Genomic DNA, 20879 nt, shown 5'->3' with positions numbered 1-20879 from the left:
ATGTTAATGAGGCGTGTAGGTGCCATTGTTTGGTTACTAAGATATTTATAGATGACGATTGTTTTATCCTACGTAATTGTGCTGCTGACAACCTTGTTACATGAACTCAGCGATTAATATATGTTCACCGTGAACTTAGTAATTTTCTGCGTTGGAAGATCATGACTTTAGCATATTGAATCACACAGCAGGAGCAACCACTATACCGAATAAATAACGTTTACTGACGTTAGAATGAAATTCTAAATAGCAAGGGTTTGTCCCTAAATTTTGGTGTCCCAATTAGGCAACTGCCTTCTTTGTTAATAAATCCATAGTAGTGGGAATTCGATCAGCTAACTAAACGAATCTCTCTCATTGCATTAGACATTTGGTCATCTGAACAGTTGATGAAATTAAATGAAACTTAGGGGCACCTCTTAAATCCTAATGCACAGACCTAAATTGTAGACACAAGAAATATCTTTCAACTTCTTCCATGGAACAGTAATACAAATACAAGAAAAGGAATCTTTTTAATTGCATTAGATATTTAGTCTTTTGAACAGTTGATGAAATTAAATGAAACTTAGGGGCACCTCTTAAATCCTAATGCACAGACCTAAATTGTAGACACAAGAAATAACTTTTAACTCCTTCCATGGAACAGTAACTAGCTCTGCTCGTGGAATCAGATGAATCTCTTTAATTGCATTGGACATTTAGTCATCTGAACAATTGATGAAGTTGAAGAAAACTTAAGAGGGTTTCTTGAATCCTAATGTCCTGACCTAAATGATAGACACAAGAAATACCTTTCAACTTCTTCCATGGAACAGTAATACAAACACAAGAAAAGGAATCTCTTTAATTGCATTAGATATTTGGTCTTTTGAACAATTGATGAAGTTAAATGAAACTTAGGAGCATTTCTTAAAATCCTAATGTCCTGAGCACAGACCTAAATGGTAGACACAAGAAATAACTTTTAGATAATTCCATGGAACAGTAATGGGCTTTGCTCATGGAATCAGATGAATCTCTTTGATTACATTAGATATTTGGTCTCTTGAACAATTGATGAAATTAATTGAAACTTAGGGACATCTCTTAAATCCAAATGTCCTGGGCACAGATGTAAGTGGTAGACACAGAAAATAAACTTCTATTCTTGCCAAATATCTTTGGAATAATACCACGATTAAGATCAAGTAAAACCAATGTCAGAACTGAGAATTCTTAACAAAAGACTCGACCAGAAGTCTCTGGCTCTCGATTATCTGGCTTCTTTTCGCCACCTCCTTGATCTGGACTTGGAAAGTCTTCCTTGAGAAACGCTCCTGCACAATTGTGCCCGAGTTCCCAGAGGTGAGAACAGCCTGTGACGAGGATCGAGTTTCTTGGTGGAAGTTGTGCAAGTGTATTACCGTCTTCTTAAAACAATAGCTGCTGCTCCTTCGCTCGCACAGGTTTATTAAACTAGGAACAGAAATTAAATACCAAACTGTGGACGTCTCTCTGCCTGTTAATACCGTTCCAGTATCGCTCATGGCGAAGATCAAAGGCAGGAAGATTGCACTCTCTTGCAGAAATAATTCCTCCGCTATGTTTCTTCCCATCCAACAAAGAGATGGACCAACAGGTGGATCAAGAATATTGAATATCTTGTATATCAGACGCAACAACATTTCGCAACGTGTTACGAAATGTTGTTGTATAGCTTAAGGGAATTTAAATATAATAACAGACTAATATCTTCGTCGTCGATCTTTTAATCCTTTGATTAGCGACCGTGTGGAGAGAGGAAACAAGTATTTGTAGAGTTGAAAATGTGAAAAATTGGAAGTTTGAAGGGTAGAAAAGTGAAAATTTGAAAATTTGAAAAATTGAAAATTTGCTAGTTCGAGAATTTGGAGGATTGGAAATTTAAAAAACTGACAATTTGAAAAATTGTACAATTCAAGATTTGTAAGAGTGAAAGTTTGACAGAATCGAAGGTTTTGAAAGATTGAAAATTTAGAAAACTGGAAATTTAAAAGACCGAGGATGTGAACGCAGCAAAATGTGAAATTAAAATTTTCAGCAGCTTGGCGATTCGAAAATTCATATGGCTGTGAATGTAAAAGTTTGTAAGTTGGAAGGAAGCTTAGAAATCCAAAACCGACCATTTGTAGCGCTGAAAGATGATCTTACGTGATACGAAACGGCGTATAAAATTGTAAATTCGATTCGGTGTTGGTTGCAGGTTTATGTTCAATTGTAATCAGCGAGAGAAACGAACGGCTGGATCGTTATTATTGATTCACCTACTGCCGGGAGTTACATAAATCCATGGGCGTACATTTTATTTTCTATAAAGTGTTTTCTGTTACTTTCGTTAAAAGAAACCAACCAGAACGTGTTAGGAAGCGAGTGCCGACTTATTTTTTACGCTTCAGGTGGTCGGAATATGTGCCAGGAAATTACTTGGAAATTGAAGAAATTAACACGATTCAACTAAGGCAATCTGATATAAGCACAGTAGAGTGCGTATAAGAATAGTTCAACTTAGAAAATTTGCAAATGAAAAATTCCAATTAATATTTAGTAACTGAAAATATCTGAACGTATTTTGTAACAAGCAAAGACATAATGTCTGGAAGCCAATAATAAGAATTTGAAAATGAGAAATTTGAAGATGTAGAAATTCAAGACATTTGAATACTATAAAGATATTTGAGAATTCTAATACTTTTGGGACTCGAATAATTAGGAACTCTTATATTCGGGAGCATTAATATTTGCGAATTCTAATATTCGGGATCGTCGATATTTGGGCACTCTAATATTTGGAAGCACTAATATTTGAGAGTTCTAATACTTTGCGAGTGTAATATTCGAGAACTCTAATATTCGGGAGCGTTAATATTTGGGAACTCATATTTGAGAACATTAACATTTTCCAGCTCTAATATTAGAGAACTATAATGTATGGGAACTCTAATATTTGAGAATTCTAATACTTAGGGATTGTAATATTTCAGAACTTTAACTTTTGTGAACATTAATATTTTAGAACTCTAATATTCGGGAGCGTTGATATTTGGGAACTCTAATATTTGAGAGTTCTAATACTTAGGGACTGTAATATTTGAGAACTCTAATATTCGGTAGCGTTGATATTTGGGCACTCGAATATTTGGGAACTCTAATATTTGAGAGTTCTAATACTTAGGGACTGTAATATTTCAGAACTCTAACATTCGTGAGCATTAATATTTGAGAACTCTAATATTCAGGAGAGTTGATATTTGGGCACTCTAATATTTGAGAGTTCTAATACTTAGGGACTGTAATATTTCAGAACTCTAACATTCGTGAGCATTAATATTTGAGAACTCTAATATTCGGGAGCGTTGATATTTGGGCACTCTAATATTTGAGAGTTCTAATACTTAGGGACTGTAATATTTCAGAACTCTAACATTCGTGAGCATTAATATTTGAGAACTCTAATATTCGGGAGCGTTAATATTTGAGCACTCGAATATTCGGGAGCATTGGTATTTGGGTGCTGTAATATTCGGCAATATTAACATTTGGCAGCTCTAATATTAGAGAACTCTAATATATGGGAATTCCAATTGTTGGATCGTTCGCGGAGAGACACGTTCTCGGTAGATCGCGTCAATTAGAGTCGTAAATTCTCCTTACGATTAGATAATCGATCCCATGAATTGGTCGATCGCCTATTTCCATTAGGATAATAAAGATGGTTGACTGATTATAATACTGAAGTAACAGGTTATAATATATACTTTATTCCAACAACTTGATAGATATAAATAGTTACGCGTCGTGCGTATAGACGTATTCTCAGACACGTGTAAATGGTAAGTTACAACTGATGATTGATCAAAACATTGACTGGTCAACGAATGAAAAATAAGTCAAAAGATGTTGACTGATCTAAGCCTGATAAACCAGTGAAGTTTGGTGACGATGTTGTCGCAGAGGAAAACTATTGCGGGGGGTTGCTCGCCCCACCACCGGTCGTTTGCGCATGGAAATGATTTTTTACCTGATTGGACAATAACCATAAGGAACGGTCTCGACTTGAAGATCTTCTATAACAATTAAGGGCCTTAACGGTAAAATAAAAATGCTTAGTTTTATGACAGTTGCTTAGGATTATTGTCCGTCTTGACCCAGGGATAGATAGATTCTGGTTTATGTAAAGGGTCATCGGACGTAACACCATATTTGACTGTGCTAATATTTTGGATTTCTAATACTTGGGAAGCCTAATGTTTAGGGATTCGAGAAATTTCACATTAATAAATAAATGCAGTGCTGCGTTAACAGAACGCCTTTAATAGGATAGATGCTCGTAGATATGTTTAATATGATCATAAATAATTAATTTGGTTAGCTCGCACATCGTAAAAACAAATGCAACGTATCAGTTATGTTACACGTTTCACGCAATACTAATCAGAATTGCTTAACAGACGCTGTACATTACATTATAACAAATCAGATGCCACGAAACCGTGGCAATTGCAACAGAATAATTGGCCGATAAAAATGTTGGTCTAACAGAGAGAAAAAGTGGTAGGAATGAGTATGGAGGAGACACAAAGCGCCACGATCGCGTTATATGTATCGTCCCTAATGGCGTCATTAAATTAAACACCGTTATTCGACGAAATTACGTCCTCTTACGTCACGAAGCGGCGATTACGTCGACTTACATGCTTCAACAAGTAACTTCGTGAATGCTCGTATTTCATGCAGCGATGGCCACTCGCGTTTCTTTCCTGCAAGAAAGTTTGTCGACGTTCAGTAAACCAGATCCAGTTAAATGTTACTAGAATGAGTAATATGGCCAACCATTAGCGCTAAAAGTACTGCCTTCGATGAAAAGACACTGTAATCTTACAAAGCGATGCTTAAGAATTGATTCTTGGTCATTTTGAATTATTAGTATCTTCAGGAAAAGTGGATTTCGCCGTAAGTTCCTGTTCCAGGATGAAGGATATTGCGAGACACGTCGAAAAGGGAAATTTAATTTCGTAATTAAGCCTGATGTTGGTAAAATGTGATGCCTGGAGCTTCGAGAATTCGGAAGTTCGAAACCGTAGAAATTGGAGAGCCATTGGACATTCGTCAGCTTGAAAGTTCGACAAAGCTCATGGTTTGAAAGTTCGGAGATTTAGTAGAAGCTTTTGAAGCTTGCAAATTTGAAAATTTGGAAGTCTGAAAGTTTGGGAATTTGAGAATCGGAATGTCTGAAAATTTGGAGGTTAGAAAATTCGAAAGTTTTCGAAACTTTGAAATCTTTGAAATTTGAAAGTTTAGACATTTGAAAGTATTTGAGTCTGAAGGTTTAGAAATGTAAAAGTTTGACGAATTTGCGTTATATAACACTGACGTTGTCAAAAAAATATGTATCGTCACGACTTCCTATCTTAAGACAACAATCACTGAAGGAGGGAAATGTAATGACTAGAGTCTCAGAACGTACAATCGTATAGATATCACGATTACAATTACTCGATGGCGGTGTATGACAAAAAGGAATCACAGCCAGCCGGGCCGTATTGGCAAAGTGCATCGCGTCCTCTTTGGAGTTACGCGTGTTGCGTAATCGTACGTTATGTAATTTGCTCGTAAACGGTGGAAAGATCGAAAAGGGAAAAAAGGCAAACGACGGAGATCGATCGAGAGAGGTCTTTGCTTGAGAAATCTCCGATGGGAATTTTTTCCTTGGTAATTACGAATAATAGCTTTCGTCGGTATTTAACCTGGGTGTCAAACGTCCATTTACTCCTTCCAATAAAGACAAGAGAGGGTTGGACAGAATTCCTTGTTCTATAGATTTTATGCAACATTTATCGATTTCATTTAATGGTATACATAAAAAAAGAAAAGAAAAAGAAATTTATTAGAATGAGCCACAGGTGTGCGTAGGTCTTTATTTTGCATAATGATAGGATGTTCCTGGCATTATCGAAAGATATACCTCTTGCAGATTGCTTCACCAATGCTTACTTTCTCTCTATAGAACGTACAATTAACAAAAATTACGTTTGATGTGTTTATAAAAGAGATAATACCGGTTGAGTCTTGATTACTGTAACAGAACATATATACAGCTTATATAACCCAAGAAAGAAGAGTACAAAAGAACCAATTCATGGTCCTCCATCTTTTGTGACTAACCTTAATGATTTGCACGTGTCTGGTATGATTATGTACCAACTATGTATCACGCAGACCAAAACATGCTAATTGTAATGGATTGTGCCGTCAGTCTTATTATTGAGCCAGCTGTCCTTTGAACCTTCATATGATATATCCAATAATAGCATCGAGTAGACAAGTTAAAAGATGGTGTAAAACCGTCAATTTGTCTCTAACAGTATTTTGTACTGTGTGGTACAATGGTAGTACAGTATACCTGCTTAAAAATCAGTTACAGGTTAGATACAGGACGTATTAGTCAGAGATAGCGTCAGATATTTTGTCACCTGGGCCAAAACCACATTTTGGTGTATCCTATGACATCGATTTTCAATTGCTGTTGTTAAATTCTAGAAGTTGGGATTCTCAGTGGCCCAATTACGGAAACCGAGATTCTGAGTATTTTAACTGTTGGAATTAACGACAAAAAAAACGCGATATTATGTTATCCGCTACATAATATTTTTAATTCTTATCCACGATGTAGTTGTGTCATTCGCATTCCAGAGATAAACATGTTCTTTCGAAGGACAGAAGAACGAGCTTCCTGCTAAGATAGTCTTCGGAGTTAACATATCGCGAACATGTGCTCATGCGCATGTGGAATCGAAGCGATCACGGATCGATTACCGAGACGAGTATCGACTTACGCCGGTCCCATCGATGCGGAACGTAATTAAGTGGAATGGAAATATTGCCACACTCGAAAAACAAAAAGAGAAAGAAAAAGACAAAATGGCGCGTGTCCAGTGAAAGACGCGGACTTGCGATTTGTGGCCTCGTCCCGAGATTAACTTGAAACCGATACCGTCGTGAAATTCACTGCGAGATCGATCGTTACAATGTAGGGAGAGTTTCTATTACAGTCGACCACCGATCGATTCGCGATAACGAATCTCAGCTTGACCTGTAGGAAAGTGAACGGTGGGAAAATATGTGGGAAAATAGGCCGTCATTAGTATAGAAGTCTTCTCCAGTAGGGAATAAATAACGCTAACAGGCTCAATGCAATTAAAGGGATTCTCCTAATTCCACGATGGATTCCATTATTGATTGAAACTGAGACCTAACTTGCCTGAATTAGGTTAGGTAGTCCCCTAATTAGAGCTGTCCCTTACAATTTAAGAAATGTTCCTAATTTCTTATTAAATTTCTCAATTAGTCTAATGCCTGAATAATTAACCTATATATCGTGAGGATCTTTAATTACAATTAGTTTTATAGGAAATTTTATCAGGCAGATCTTCAGACGTGGGAATAAATCTTTTTATCGCACTATAGGAAAATAAGGTTTCGTTTAATGTGGATAAATATAGGATTACAGTTTTAAAAGGTCATGTTTTTATTATTATTGTTCGAACGTATCCTCTTCCGGCAGTAAATAAATGGATCGCCCGAGTAAAAAGAGAGGAAGAACAGAGAAAGTTCGGTGAACTCAAAGAATCTTCTTCACCTCGAGGTCGCCAGTGTTGTTTTACGAGCTCCTGAAAGTTGTATCGTCTCGTTCTTGGTGAGGTCAGGTTCGTGTCCTCGTCCGTCTGTCTCGCTGTCTGTCTGTCCGTTTTCGTGGAACCTCCGTCCCACATACAAGGGCATAGCCATTTCCATACAACGTCGCACAAAAAGAGCGTAAAACAGGCGGAAGTTCTGAGGAGAATACGAAATTCATCCAACCAGTGAAATCAAGATCCTCGCCTTTTTAAATTCCCCTGCAACTGATTCCGAATTAAAAACGACTGCTCGATCTTTTTATTATATTTATAGCGTGACTGGTTAGAAATGCGCGCGCAGGTATTTGAAACATTCGTTCTCCCGGTTTGTTAAAGCTGTTTTACCGACCGCAAAATTCGCGTCTTCCGTGAAATTAATTGAGCAATTAAAATTCTCTATGGCCAGAACGAGAATTCGGCGATGTTCAACACCAATCAACGAAGAATTATTGCTGTAGAATTGAATATAATTCTTGTTTAAATAAGGGTTAAGAATATTCGAGTTACAACCCGGAACGAACGAGCATAAACCGTTACGTACATCGTTAAGGGCAATAAAATAAAACGGGCGAAGGAAATACGAGAGGTTATTTTTAAAAAAGAGGCAAAATGAAACTGACCTCGGTAGAATTGCCCGTAACAAGTGCCAGAAACCTGTCTGATGCTATTCAACAGATTATCCTATGCGTCTGGTTTCTTTCTGTAATTTGGTCAATGGATCAACTTTGTACGCGTTGTTAATTTTTAACATTTGTCACGTTTTTTCGAATATCGCCGTTCAAAACTTTGCATCAATTTCTAAGATATTATTAAATTATAATTGTTGAAATAGAGATTAATTCTTATGGGCCGTTGCTCGATCGGTAACTAGGGTTCAAAGCTGAACTAATATCGATCTAAATGAAAGTTTCAAATTAGAAATTTAATCTGAAATAATCTTTCAATTTAAGTTTGTAATATTGCGATCTATAGCATATGTGTGTATGTGCGTGCGTGTGTGTGTGTGTGTCCGTCCGTATATTCTAATAGTGGAAACATTCAAATATAATATTCGATAAGATATAACCTCACAATTCGAATTAATGAATTTATGGTGGTTTAGTATCTCTGTATAACGGAGGTTGTGGACGCAAGAAATCGATAACTGAAGTAAAACCAGCTGTCATTGATCGAAACGGAAATTTCAAATACAAAATTCCATTAGACATGATCTTCTAATTCGATTTAATGGGATTGTAATCTATAATATCATATTCACGAGGTTATGAAAGCTGGATATTGTCGAAAAAGGAAAACAACCGCGGAATTTTATGACTCACGTCTCGAATGTTTGATTTGGTTAGAGCCTAGAATTTGTCGGACAATTTGCGGGAAAGTAAGAACGATCGAAGAAGAGAGGAAGAAAAAAAGGGGGACGGGCATTAGAAAAGTAGCTTCTGGGAAGACTGTTAGCCGCGTAAATGTTTTCTCTTCGAACGGATAGTTTTGCAACCGATTCACCGATCGATACACCTCGTTCCGGACAATACGATCTCGATTTCTCGGGACCCGCCGCGTCGAGGAAATTATTAAGTCGTCCAGTGAAAGGATTTTACCCGTGGACTTATCGAAACCGATGCACGGAACGTGAAACTTCGTTACTTATTTTCTGTTCGCCATATTTGTATCGACTCTTTTTTTGGTAACTCAATTATGGTTGACGATAGAATCGAAATAGGGAGAATGCTTGGTATTATATTCGCAAATGATACGACTTTCACGAGAATTTATCCACATTGTAATCTTGATCCCTTTCTAACATAAAAGCTTAGAAGTGTATATTTTTCCTAAGATTTGCTACTAGAAATTCATTTCATTTATTATTTTTTTATTTAATTACCAAATCGTTCATTCTGAGTTCATCTTATTATGCTATCAAAAAAAAAAAAAAAAAAAAAAAAAAAGAAAGTATTTTACAAGACCTCGGAGCAAGAATAAAACGCCTTTGTAACGCCTTATAAGGTGCATAAACGAGGATCGTCTTGAATTAATACAGATTTATCCATCCGTGAATAATTGCTGAATCTGCTTAAATATTCAGCGCACGTTGATACTTGTTGTGCTCTGCCTCTTTCCGGCTGGGTATGTAGAGCATTTCCTTTAATACCGACTGGTATTTCCATCGCGTGTGGGTCGGAGGACCTCCAAATGGAATATCGCGAAACTCGTTTCCAAACGATCTGTGCAAACCCTAAGTCGCGAGGCCTACTTCATCGAGAGGCCCCGCGTTCGGCCATTAGCCCACATTCGGTTTTATTTGGTGTCGTAAGTGAAAATACCGGGGACTGTCGCGACGTTTTTGCGAGAAACTCCTGTTTCTTTACCAGAATAGAAAAGATGTCATGCTAATCAGCTGTCGTGAAACTTTACTCGTTGAAATATTGTTTCAAGGTGGTTCACTGTAAATATTGAAACAAATAATAGAGAAAGCGCAAGCAGAGACATTTAGCATGTTCACTACGGTTTTGATTTGTATAATTTACGATGGTTGTATACAGAGTCCGACTAGATAACACGTAAAAGCGGGGCACGGTAATTCCTTGTGCGAAAATTATAAGAAAATATGAAATAAAATTGTTCCATTCTCGTTTTAATTTTCGAGAAAATCGAGTTCGAATATTTATCAGGTATACTTGATCATGGCTAATTCCAGATTGGACAGGAATAAATAATCGACTGAAGGTAATTATATGCGCAAAGATAAGTCAATAGCGTTGAATAACATTTTTTCAAGGAAATTGAGTTCGAACATGATTAGTCAAGTATCGGCCTTGCACGCGTACGATAAATTCTCAAATTTATTTTTCTCTGAAACAAAGCGTCTTATAGAAAAATTGTATTGTACATTTCCGACTTATTGTCACACGTAGAGTTAACCTCTATCGATTATTTAGTCCTGTCCAGTCCGAAATTAGCCACATTCGCTTGTAATTCATAAATCTTCAGACTCGATTTTCTCGAAAACTAAGCCGGGAATAAAAATAATTTTATCCTTAATTTCTTTCTTATCTTTCCACAATGAATCACGTCCAGTACGCTTTCACACGTTATTTGGACCCTTACCGTTATATATTTACCTCTATACGTATTGTTCGCGACAATGTTGTATATTTTACAAAAGAATCAATCGTATCTTGAAATTTTTGCAATATATGAAACATACATTAGTCATATACACTAGTCATTTTGTCTATTCCTGTAATTCTAAATAGCAGTAATTCTGTCAAAAATAAACTGTAAAGAAAAAGGTTTTAGTTTATAGGTTATAAAAGGTTAATTTAATGGATGCCATTTGCATTCCATATTAAAATGCAGATATTCTTCCCAAAGAAATTAGAACGACTATGTGCTATTTTTTCCTCGGTAACAGACACTAGAATATACGCATATATTGTTATACTGTTATTGTGCGTGAATTCTCACGGGGTTTCGCTGCACGAAGGAAACAATAGTCTCATTCCTCCGACGCGTTCATCTTTCGGTCGCAGGTGCCCGTGTAATTCGATACGCGTCCGAAAAAATAGACGAACTTTACTCGCGTGTCTCGCCTTCCAACCGATGATATCATTTCTTAGAACTCGATAAAGAAGTCGATGATCCTGAAATAGCACTTTTTAGTAAACGAAATGGCAATTTTGTAAAACTTTTTATACCTCTATGTTAACCAACAGTTCTAAGCCATCGAAAGTTAACCTAACCTTACTGGGATCTCCAAATTTTTATGTTCCAATCTCGACGAACTAAGAAATACTTTTAGTATCGAGAAAAGAAGAGGATACAATTTTTAAGTACTGTTTTATTTATATTTTGAAACCAGTTTTTTAGTAGACACAAAATGGAAGCTTGTTAGAACAACAATCTTCTCAGTGTATAATTAATTAGGCTAACTATAAATTCTCTAATTTCATTCTGAAACCAAGTTTTAGTTAAGAACCTGTTTTTTTTTTCAGAACCTCTCATATTCCTATATTTATTAGAAATTGTTGAGCCATTGAACTCGGAATACATTCAAATCATTGGAAGATCGCACAGTCTTCTCAGTGGAGTGATTAATCAGGCTAAAAATGATTTTGCATGCTTATTGATGGAACTGGTGCATATCCTTGAAAATTATGTAAGGAGCGAGGAAGAAAAGAAGAGAGAGAAGAAAGAATGGAAGGTGGAGATACGTTCCATAGCTGGAGGCCCCGGCCTTCCTAAATTCCAACAGCGCATCCCGTTAGTTCTCCACCTGTCTGATCGCCTCAGCTCGTGGAACAAGTATTGACCACTTTCCAGTCTGTTTACCACAGCAGTGATCGCCGTGGATTATGAATGGAATGACCGAGCCAATTGTTCCCCGTGATGCTCTCTAAAACACATTCCTATATGAACGTCCATCACAAACAAAAATCCTCGATACACCATTCTCACCTGTTTTCAATACTCTATGGCGCAAGACTTATGGCTACTACTTATGAGCTTCTGCATTTGTATGAGCGAGTACAGTAGAAATCCATTCATAAATATTAGGTGAAGTAAAAAGTTCTGAGCGTTTTTCGCTAGAAAATAAAGCGAAAAAGCGCTCAGAACTTTTTACTTCACCTAATATTTATAACAGAAATTTATACATAGATATAATAGGAGTTCGTTGATTCTTCTAACAAAATTATTACTTCGATATTTTCCATCCAATTGGTAGGATCTCATATTTAGATATGTCAATTCTCAATCAGCCGTTACGACTGAATATAGTAGAATTCTATTTGGAAATATTGAGATTTGTACAGCAGGATTTCACTGATACTTCTGCAAAATAGTTCTCGTAGGATTTAAGGTTTCAAACAATAGGATTTCATAGTTTAAAAGTGGATTTAATTACTAGGAAGTTTATGAACTCTGGAACTATCATACAGACAACAGTGGTGAAAATAAAAACGACCAAAGCGCTAATATCTCAAATACTATTTTTCTAAATTCACCTTAGAATTTATTATCACTTACCTGCTTTTGCTTCATCTTTTTATTAAGAAGAAGTAAATCGCTTATTTCTTAAGCATCGAACGTTGCAGTGGAACTGAAAAATCCACAAAAACTGATATAATCAGTTTACAAATGCCACGTTGCTTTTACTTTTACCTTTGCGCATGAACATAATTTAAAAAATGCACGAGCGTCTTAATAACAGAATTATACAGTTTCTTCCTTGAAGCCATTCCAAAGCCATTTTGTCTTTCAATAAATGGCACGACTGTAATGGCATCCTGTCTCTCCAAGAGAATTATGTCATTTCAGCATAAGTGATCATGAAGGTATACACACAGTCCAGGGTATAGTGTTTCGTTTTACGTAACCATGAGAGGCTGCTGTCGAGTTGCAAGAGGGCGAGAACACGAATTAATGGTAATGAGTGCATGCATTGTGCGCAGAAAGCACGGTCGACATTGCACCGGGATCTTTGAGGTCCTCATTAAGGATTTTCATTACGTGTGCATTGGACTGCGAGACAGACTGCTTGTCGAACGCGTGTTGCATTGTCCAATGGGTGTGCGTGACCATTTTGTCAATGTGTCCCTTGTCAGGATCAAGAGAATGGACGGTCATTGTCCTGGACTGAACGAGATTTTTTATTGAAACGTATATAACTGCAGCGGTTTTAGACATAGTTGAGGACATATACTGGTCTTAGCAATAATTTGAGGACATAAAAGACCTGCAACCTATTAAATCTTATTCAATCAGTGTAGTTCAATCTTATTCAATATTTTTCATCATTCTTTTCAATATTTATGTAGAGTATTTACAGTTGTACTGTGCAGAGGAGGTGACAGAATCAAGTCATTTTGCTAGTTTAGTATCTTCTCCTGGTCAATGTTGCTAGACTCCTGACCAAATCTGTAGTCTGACCAATCATTGATGTAATTGCAAATTAGGGAACTTGATATGATTCCACGTTAGGGACTGCCTATTTAGATCATTGTGTGTATTCAATTTTGTATTACCTTTTAATAATAGAACTAGGTAGGAACTAGGTGGATTTTGGATCCCTACAAATAAATAGCCCACTACATCCATTACCCATTTCTATGGGATTTCTGTACAGTCAATAGTATGGCATTGCATAACTGTTGCTCTGTAACACAATTTCCTCTGAATCTCACTTCTGATAGCTCCTTCTGATAGCACCAATTATTAGTTATTAACAACAACAGATACCTTTCTCAACATTTATCAAGCAATAGACTCCTGACCAATTGTGTAAATCCTAACTATTCCATAGGTATTATTTTAAGGTTAGATTTGAGTAGAAACAAGTTAGGCTAACGCCACCTGGACAAATTCACCAAAAGTTCAACGAACATGTAAGAGATACGCAATTTTCTAATTTTTAAAATTACATTTCTTCGATCATTTGTCAATGAGAATCCTCATTAGGTTTAGGTCTTTCAATTATCATAGGAGATTGAATCCGATCGTCATGTCCTAATAACATGTTCGTCGAAACAAATGGAAATAATAATTTCCGGTGATCAACCATGTCATTTATTCCATAAAAAGAAGAAAGTTTGTCAATCACCGGCAGGATACGTTTCTTTTAACTTCTTCCTGACTATTTCGCGATACAACGCAGCAAAACCAGCGATCCCAGAGTTCCCCCTAGCGGGAATAAATCATGGCTCTTCCGTGGGATCTCTTTGGTCGAAGCCACGGTCAAGGAAACGTAGAAAGAGATCGATATTTCCTGCGTTCTAGCCAACGAACCGAATCGTAACAAAACACTTGAAAGGACGGACGGCGTGCCTTTCCTGACGATCCACCGCGTGGAATCTGTAATCTTCGAAACGTCGATGGACCAATTATTCCTGCTGCTTCGTGCAACTCCTCTGCGAGGATGAAACTGTTACTAGGAATTCGAAAAAATCGGTCCACCGTAAGAAGTACATAGAGAACAGCTGTTTAGTCTAGGGATTTTTGTGATTTCGCAGTTGGATCGATAAATGCTAGAATAAGGAAGTAAAAAGAGAAAGAAAATGTTAGTACCTATTATTTACATGATATTTACAGATATCGTGTGGATTTAGCTACTTTCAGAGGACATGTAACGTGTAACGACGGTGAAAGCTAGTGATTTTTATGAATTCTTTTTACACTAAATACTGGCTATATGGGACCAGACCTTTTTTTGGGATGTAAGTACAGCCTTGAGGTGTAAATGTATCAGACACCTTAATTTAAGCTTTCTGACGCGAGAACGGAATTAAATCCGTGGTCCAGCGTGTCCAGGGCACGCATTGCCCGGTTCTTTACTGCTTCTTTCTTCGTAGACCTCGTGGTGGAAAACGTGCCAGCCACAGGAACTGATTGAGCAACCCGCTATCACGAATTGCTCTAGGGACGCGTCTACGGAGTCACGTGTGCCTGCACGTGGCGATATTCTTCGACAGGGGAAGATTTATTAATTTGAGAACTGTGTAATGTGTTATTCATACATTCTCTTCATCCTTATGGTGTATTCCTCCGATATGATGAAAGGAATAAACGATCGCTCATTTCCTTCGCATACCTTGCTCTTCAGTATAGTAGATATTTGCTTATAAATAGGTAGATATTTCCTTATAAATATGTAGATATTTGTTACGTTACAGTGTTGCGTTTCTGAATTCCTAAATGTGAAAATAATGAATGACTAATGAGCGATATTGGATATGTGGAATCCTAAAATATCCCCATTTATGTAGAAGATAAAATTCTCACAGCAGGATTGACCTAAATCATAAATACTTCAAAAATCAGTATCCTTCGAACATCAAATCCGAAAATACCAAATGTCCAAAAAGAATTTGCATAGTGAGTCCACCAACTTAGTTCAAGCTTACAGTTTTTGTCAGTTCTCTTCATTCGCGTCGGTTCTCTTGTGCAGATGAAATTCCTGCACATTCGTAGAAGGGAATGCACCTCTGGGTTCATCGATAGCGTAAACAACGATGATTCAACGTTTCATCGTGGCACGAGTTTATTAGTTTATATATACTAACTTGACTGATCGTGTTGTATATATGCAATTAGCAGCAAGTGGTCGGTGGCTGCGTTTGCCATTTGTAAGCGGTTACGTAAAGGGCCTCTCTTCGAGATCCGAATTATGTAACGGTACCGTTCCTTCGATATAATCATCGGCTATCCCGTGACTCGAGTGATTGATACAGAAATGGATGCGTGGATCTCAATTTGCTTTCCCCTGGTTACCCGATGAAAACCGAAACTCCGCCTCGAGCGTCGAAACAATTACGTTTTAGCCGTCAACTTGACGAAATTGCGTCATAAAAATGTATCGAATAGCTCCAAGTACACCGGATGATTCGCTGTAAAAAACTGAACAAAGAACGCGCAATATATTTTTTTAACGAGTGTCTCTGTTGTCCAGAAAATCGAATAAAAAACTGGGGGTTTGCCCTATTTTGGTGACGTCATTGCAAAGATGGCGCACGTTCAAGTTAGTGGCACGCCTCAGACTTTTAAGCTCAATTTATTTGAAAATTATAATTCCTAGAGAAAAATATTATTCTATATCTTTCGTTTAATTTTTTATGCAGAATCAACTGCTATTAATTATTCGAAGATATTTTTGGTGTTTAAAGGATGAGGCTGTGAAATATGTAAATGGTTAAATGTGGTTTGAAGAGGTTAGAGGAGTTTGAATACAAGATTCTTTTAATTTGACGCTTTAGACGCTTTGTATTGGAAAAGCTGACGTCGTTAAAGAATTTGAAGCGACTGCAAGTAGCCGTTTTCTTTTCAGCGAGCAACAGTCACGTTCATTCAATTGGCAAATGTCGCAACGATGTGCGAGAGTCACTTATGAAATCACTGATGAAACCACGGTTTTTCTCTGTGACTTGGAGATAAGGTTCATTCAAGATTCTGAATTCCAAGTTGTGCATCTTCTTGTCTGTTTCCCCGATCTTAACCTATATTCTGCGATACTTGAGTATAATCTGCGCGCTATAATTTATCTTCTTTCCTTGTACAGTTTAACAGGAATCTATAAGGTGGTTCCAAAGTCATGATACACTTGAAAAATACCTAACTTTTCGTCTAAGAATAAGTCGAAAAGTAGAGTAAAAATTTTCCAATATAAGGCATCGTTTCTTCTTTTTTTTTTTTTTACATTAAAAATGTTAAATTAAATTCAATTAAGTCGATGCATTATCAATACAATAGAATTTTGCACAGATATTGAATTAAATCATATCACTGTATGTAATAAGACTTATATACTAGATGTTAGATCCTGCTAGAAATTAACTCTTTATGATAAAATTCATAGTACAATGTGAGTTATACAATGTGTATGCGAGTATCGTGTGAAACGTTTGTCTGTGTCTATTTGTTCCAGAGCACAGTAGCAGCCAGATAGATGGTAATCGATCTGACCACCTTATTCGACCAATAGAGTGGATTGCGTTATAGGAAACGATACTGTCTGCTTTTTATCACGCGTTTCGTCTTCCATGTGTCACCGTTCTACTGTATCACCTTACACGCGTTCCAGAATACGCGTTACTTGGGTGTCCGTTAGCACTGACAAGTTAACTTTTTTAATAGCAGGTTTTAATGACTTGTATTAACGCTGCCAAATAGCTATTATTCACTTTTTGTTTTCCTAGTCTGTCTTATGACAAATGATGCAGTTTTTCAAACATCAATGTGTCTAACAACTGGTATGTTGTTATATTCAAACGTTTACGTGTTCAAAGTACTAGAATACCAAGATACTAGTATACTGGTGTATGCAAGCATGAAAGCATCAACCCACGAAATGTATTATTACGGTACTGAAACACTAAGGGATTGATTATTGAAATATATAAGCATTAAAATATTAAGAATTTCTTAAATGGAGAAAACAACATAAAATACTACAAAAATCTGCAACAAATTACTTGAAATAATTACGTAAAACCAACATTACTAAATCAGTGCACGACCTTTGGACATTATTAAAATTCCTACTGTTTAGTTTGCAAGACTCTATCGTTCAAGGTCATTGAAAAAGATATATATGTATATATCGCTTAACATAGTGACGTTTCACTTTTAACACCAACCTTACCAGGCCCGATCAAATGACCAGTTCCAAAATTTAATTTAAGATTGTACATTCATTAACATATATTAACGAAAATTGAGAAACTGATTAATTAGATAATATAAGAATTTATATAAAGTTAGATGAACGAAAGGAATAGCAGTGAATGTATAATTTCAAATTAAATTTTGAAATGTGATTTCAAATCAAATTTTGGAACGTAATTGCAAATTAAATTTTGGAACATAATTTCAAATTAAATTCTGAAACGTGATTTCAAATTAAATATTGAAACGTGATTTCAAATTAAATTTCGAAATGTGATTTCAAATTAAATTTTGAAATGTGATTACAAATTAAATTTCGAAATATAATTTCAAATTAAATATTGAAACGTGATTTCAAATTAAATTTCGAAATGTGATTTCAAATTAAATTTTGAAATGTGATTACAAATTAAATTTCGAAATATAATTTCAAATTAAATATTGAAACGTGATTTCAAATTAAATTTCGAAATGTGATTTCAAATTAAATTTTGAAACATAATTTCAAATTAAATTTTGAGACGTGATTTCAAATTAAATATTGAAACGTGATTTCAAATTAAATTTTGAAATGTAATTTCAAATTAAATTTCGAAATGTGATTTCAAATCAAATTTTGGAACGTAATTGCAAATTAAATTTTGGAACATAATTTCAAATTAAATTTTGAAATGTGATTTCAAATTAAATTTCGAAATGTGATTTCAAATCAAATTTTGGAACGTAATTGCAAATTAAATTTTGGAACATAATTTCAAATTAAATTTTGAAATGTGATTTCAAATCAAATTTTGGAACGTAATTTCAAATTAAATTTTGAAGTGTGATTTCAAATTAAATTTTGAAGTGTAATTTCAAATTAAATTTCGAAATGTGATTTCAAATTAAATTTTGAAACATAATTTCAAATTAAATTTTGAAGTGTGATTTCAAATTAAATTTCGAAATGTAATTTCAAATTAAATTTTGAAGTGTGATTTCAAATTAAATTTCGAAATGTAATTTCAAATTAAATTTTTAAGTGTGATTTCAAATTAAATTTTGAAACATAATTTCAAATTAAATTTTGAAGTGTGATTTCAAATTAAATTTCGAAATGTGATTTCAAATTAAATTTGGAAACGGTATTTTCAAATTAAATTTTAAAATATAATTTCAAATGAAATTTTGAAACCGGTCATTTGACCGGGTCAGATTAAGTTAGTGTCAAAAAGGTACTTGTAAGCCACTTTTAAGCCATTTAACGGTCAGATTGCTATTGTTAACTGGCCATGAACTAGTTCAGTTCCATTCTGAGGTATAAAATCCAGATCGAGATTAATTCGTTAGTGTTTTGAAACGGCCACGATGATAACGGCTGGCATTGAATAGCTGCATGTCATGTGAACATGAAAGTGTAGTCGGTCTATGTTTGAGGAAGCCCCGGGGAATTTGTGCCACGTTTGCTTCAAATGCACGCTTTCGTTTCGTACATATTGGAGAACGTTAAGAAATTTTTCTCGTTCGATTGTTTGGAGAATATCGTCTGCTGTAATTGTTATGCAAATGATTCTGTAAAACACGAGCTCGATGACTGAAATATCAATGAGAAGAAAAAGGATGGATTGTGCGCATCGTATGCAAGGAACATGTATTTCTAAACTAGAACTGCACTGTGACAATAGCTCGTTATAAAATATAATTAGAGCATTTTCTAGAATTTTCTGTACAATTCTACTGTAGTAATATTCTTGTTAATATTTCAGGATAATAACACTTATAATTAGCGTTGGATTATTATGAGAAACGAACGCGTACGTGTGAGTACGTGGCAAGAAAAATTATTCAACATACTGAAAACAAATTATCTTTACACATAGACTGCAGTATGACATAGTAAATGGCAGAATGACATAACAACCATTTGTTTAGTATGAGTGGACAGCGATATTCTTTTCTTTTGTTTTGTTACTAACGGTTAGCTTTTGAAGAGTTCAGTCTGAAATATAGATGTGCCTTCTTCGAATATAAATTAGACAAAGAAATAATTATTCCAATAAAGGATTATTACATCTTCTAATCTATTGCCTATAAATGGTAATCATATTTGTCATCTTCATTCTTTATTTTATCTCTTTGTAACGACATTTAAAAGAACATTTATGAGGCTAGGTCAATTATAAAATAAAAGTGGGAATTTTGTCTATATCAAATACAATTTCAATTTTAATTTTAATTTCAATTAGAATAGAATAAAATATTCCTGATTCAGTTGGTTCAACATTGTTCTAATGAAAAATTCCCTTTTTTTCTATTGATTTCCAGGACTAGAGAGGAGAGGCCATCCAGAATGGTTCTAACCGTGACCGAGGACACGCCAGCAGACATGCTAGCCGGTAGCATGGAGCTCCTGGTCCAGTTACCTCAGGAGCATCATCTTCAAACGCAGAGGGTCACGGTGCAGAGAAGGTATACTACTCTCTCGAATTCATCTTTCATATGTACTTGCCTGAAAAGTTGGTGGCACGTCTAAAAAATACTAGTATCTTTAAAATTGTAACGATTTAAATAAATAAAATTAACGCATAATTTCATCATAATCAAATCTCTAAGTGAAAAATAGAATCAGGTGTCACTTTTGTTATTTTCATTTTATAAGAAGAATTCTATGGAACTTTAGGAAGCCTAAATCTAGGGATTCTAGGGATTCTAAATCTAGGGACTCTAGGGATTCTAAGTCTAGGAACTCTAGGGATTGTAAAGAACTTGGGGAAATCCTAAGGAATCCCCTATTCCTCAGCATGTTTGTCAAATTATGTCACTTTTGTAGCAGGAGTTTGGTACAACCGTAAATTCTAGGGTCTAAAATATACTTTGCTATAGCAAGCATATGAATTAGGGACCTTCTAACGAATTCGACTTAATTTAGTTTGTAATTAGCATTAGAAATAAAAATTTCAGTTTAACAATCAGTTTAGATTAGTTTAGCCCAAGCTTATGCAATTTGTTTTTGTAATACACCTATATAAGGTTTGTCTAACGGTGCAATATGCA

The 20879-nt window shown here is 35.5% G+C and overlaps 1 protein-coding gene across 6 annotated transcripts in view; it reads left to right on the top strand.

Moving 5' to 3' along the window:
* The window catches only part of LOC138188284 (uncharacterized), a 101550-nt gene that overhangs the window by 63655 nt on the left and 17016 nt on the right, over positions 1–20879 (top strand). For all 6 annotated transcript variants that reach the window (XM_069129915.1, XM_069129918.1, XM_069129912.1 and 3 more), the window contains one exon: positions 20151–20294. In XM_069129915.1, coding sequence (XP_068986016.1) covers positions 20151–20294 — 144 coding nt within the window. The remainder of the gene's footprint in view (positions 1–20150; positions 20295–20879) is intronic.

This window comes from Bombus flavifrons, chromosome 16 (assembly GCF_040668555.2).
Source record: "Bombus flavifrons isolate JBK064 chromosome 16, iyBomFlav1_principal, whole genome shotgun sequence".
In the NCBI taxonomy this organism is placed as follows: domain Eukaryota; kingdom Metazoa; phylum Arthropoda; class Insecta; order Hymenoptera; family Apidae; genus Bombus; species Bombus flavifrons.
Note: the sequence above shows the minus strand (reverse complement) of the source record. Positions and strands in the feature narration are given on the sequence as shown.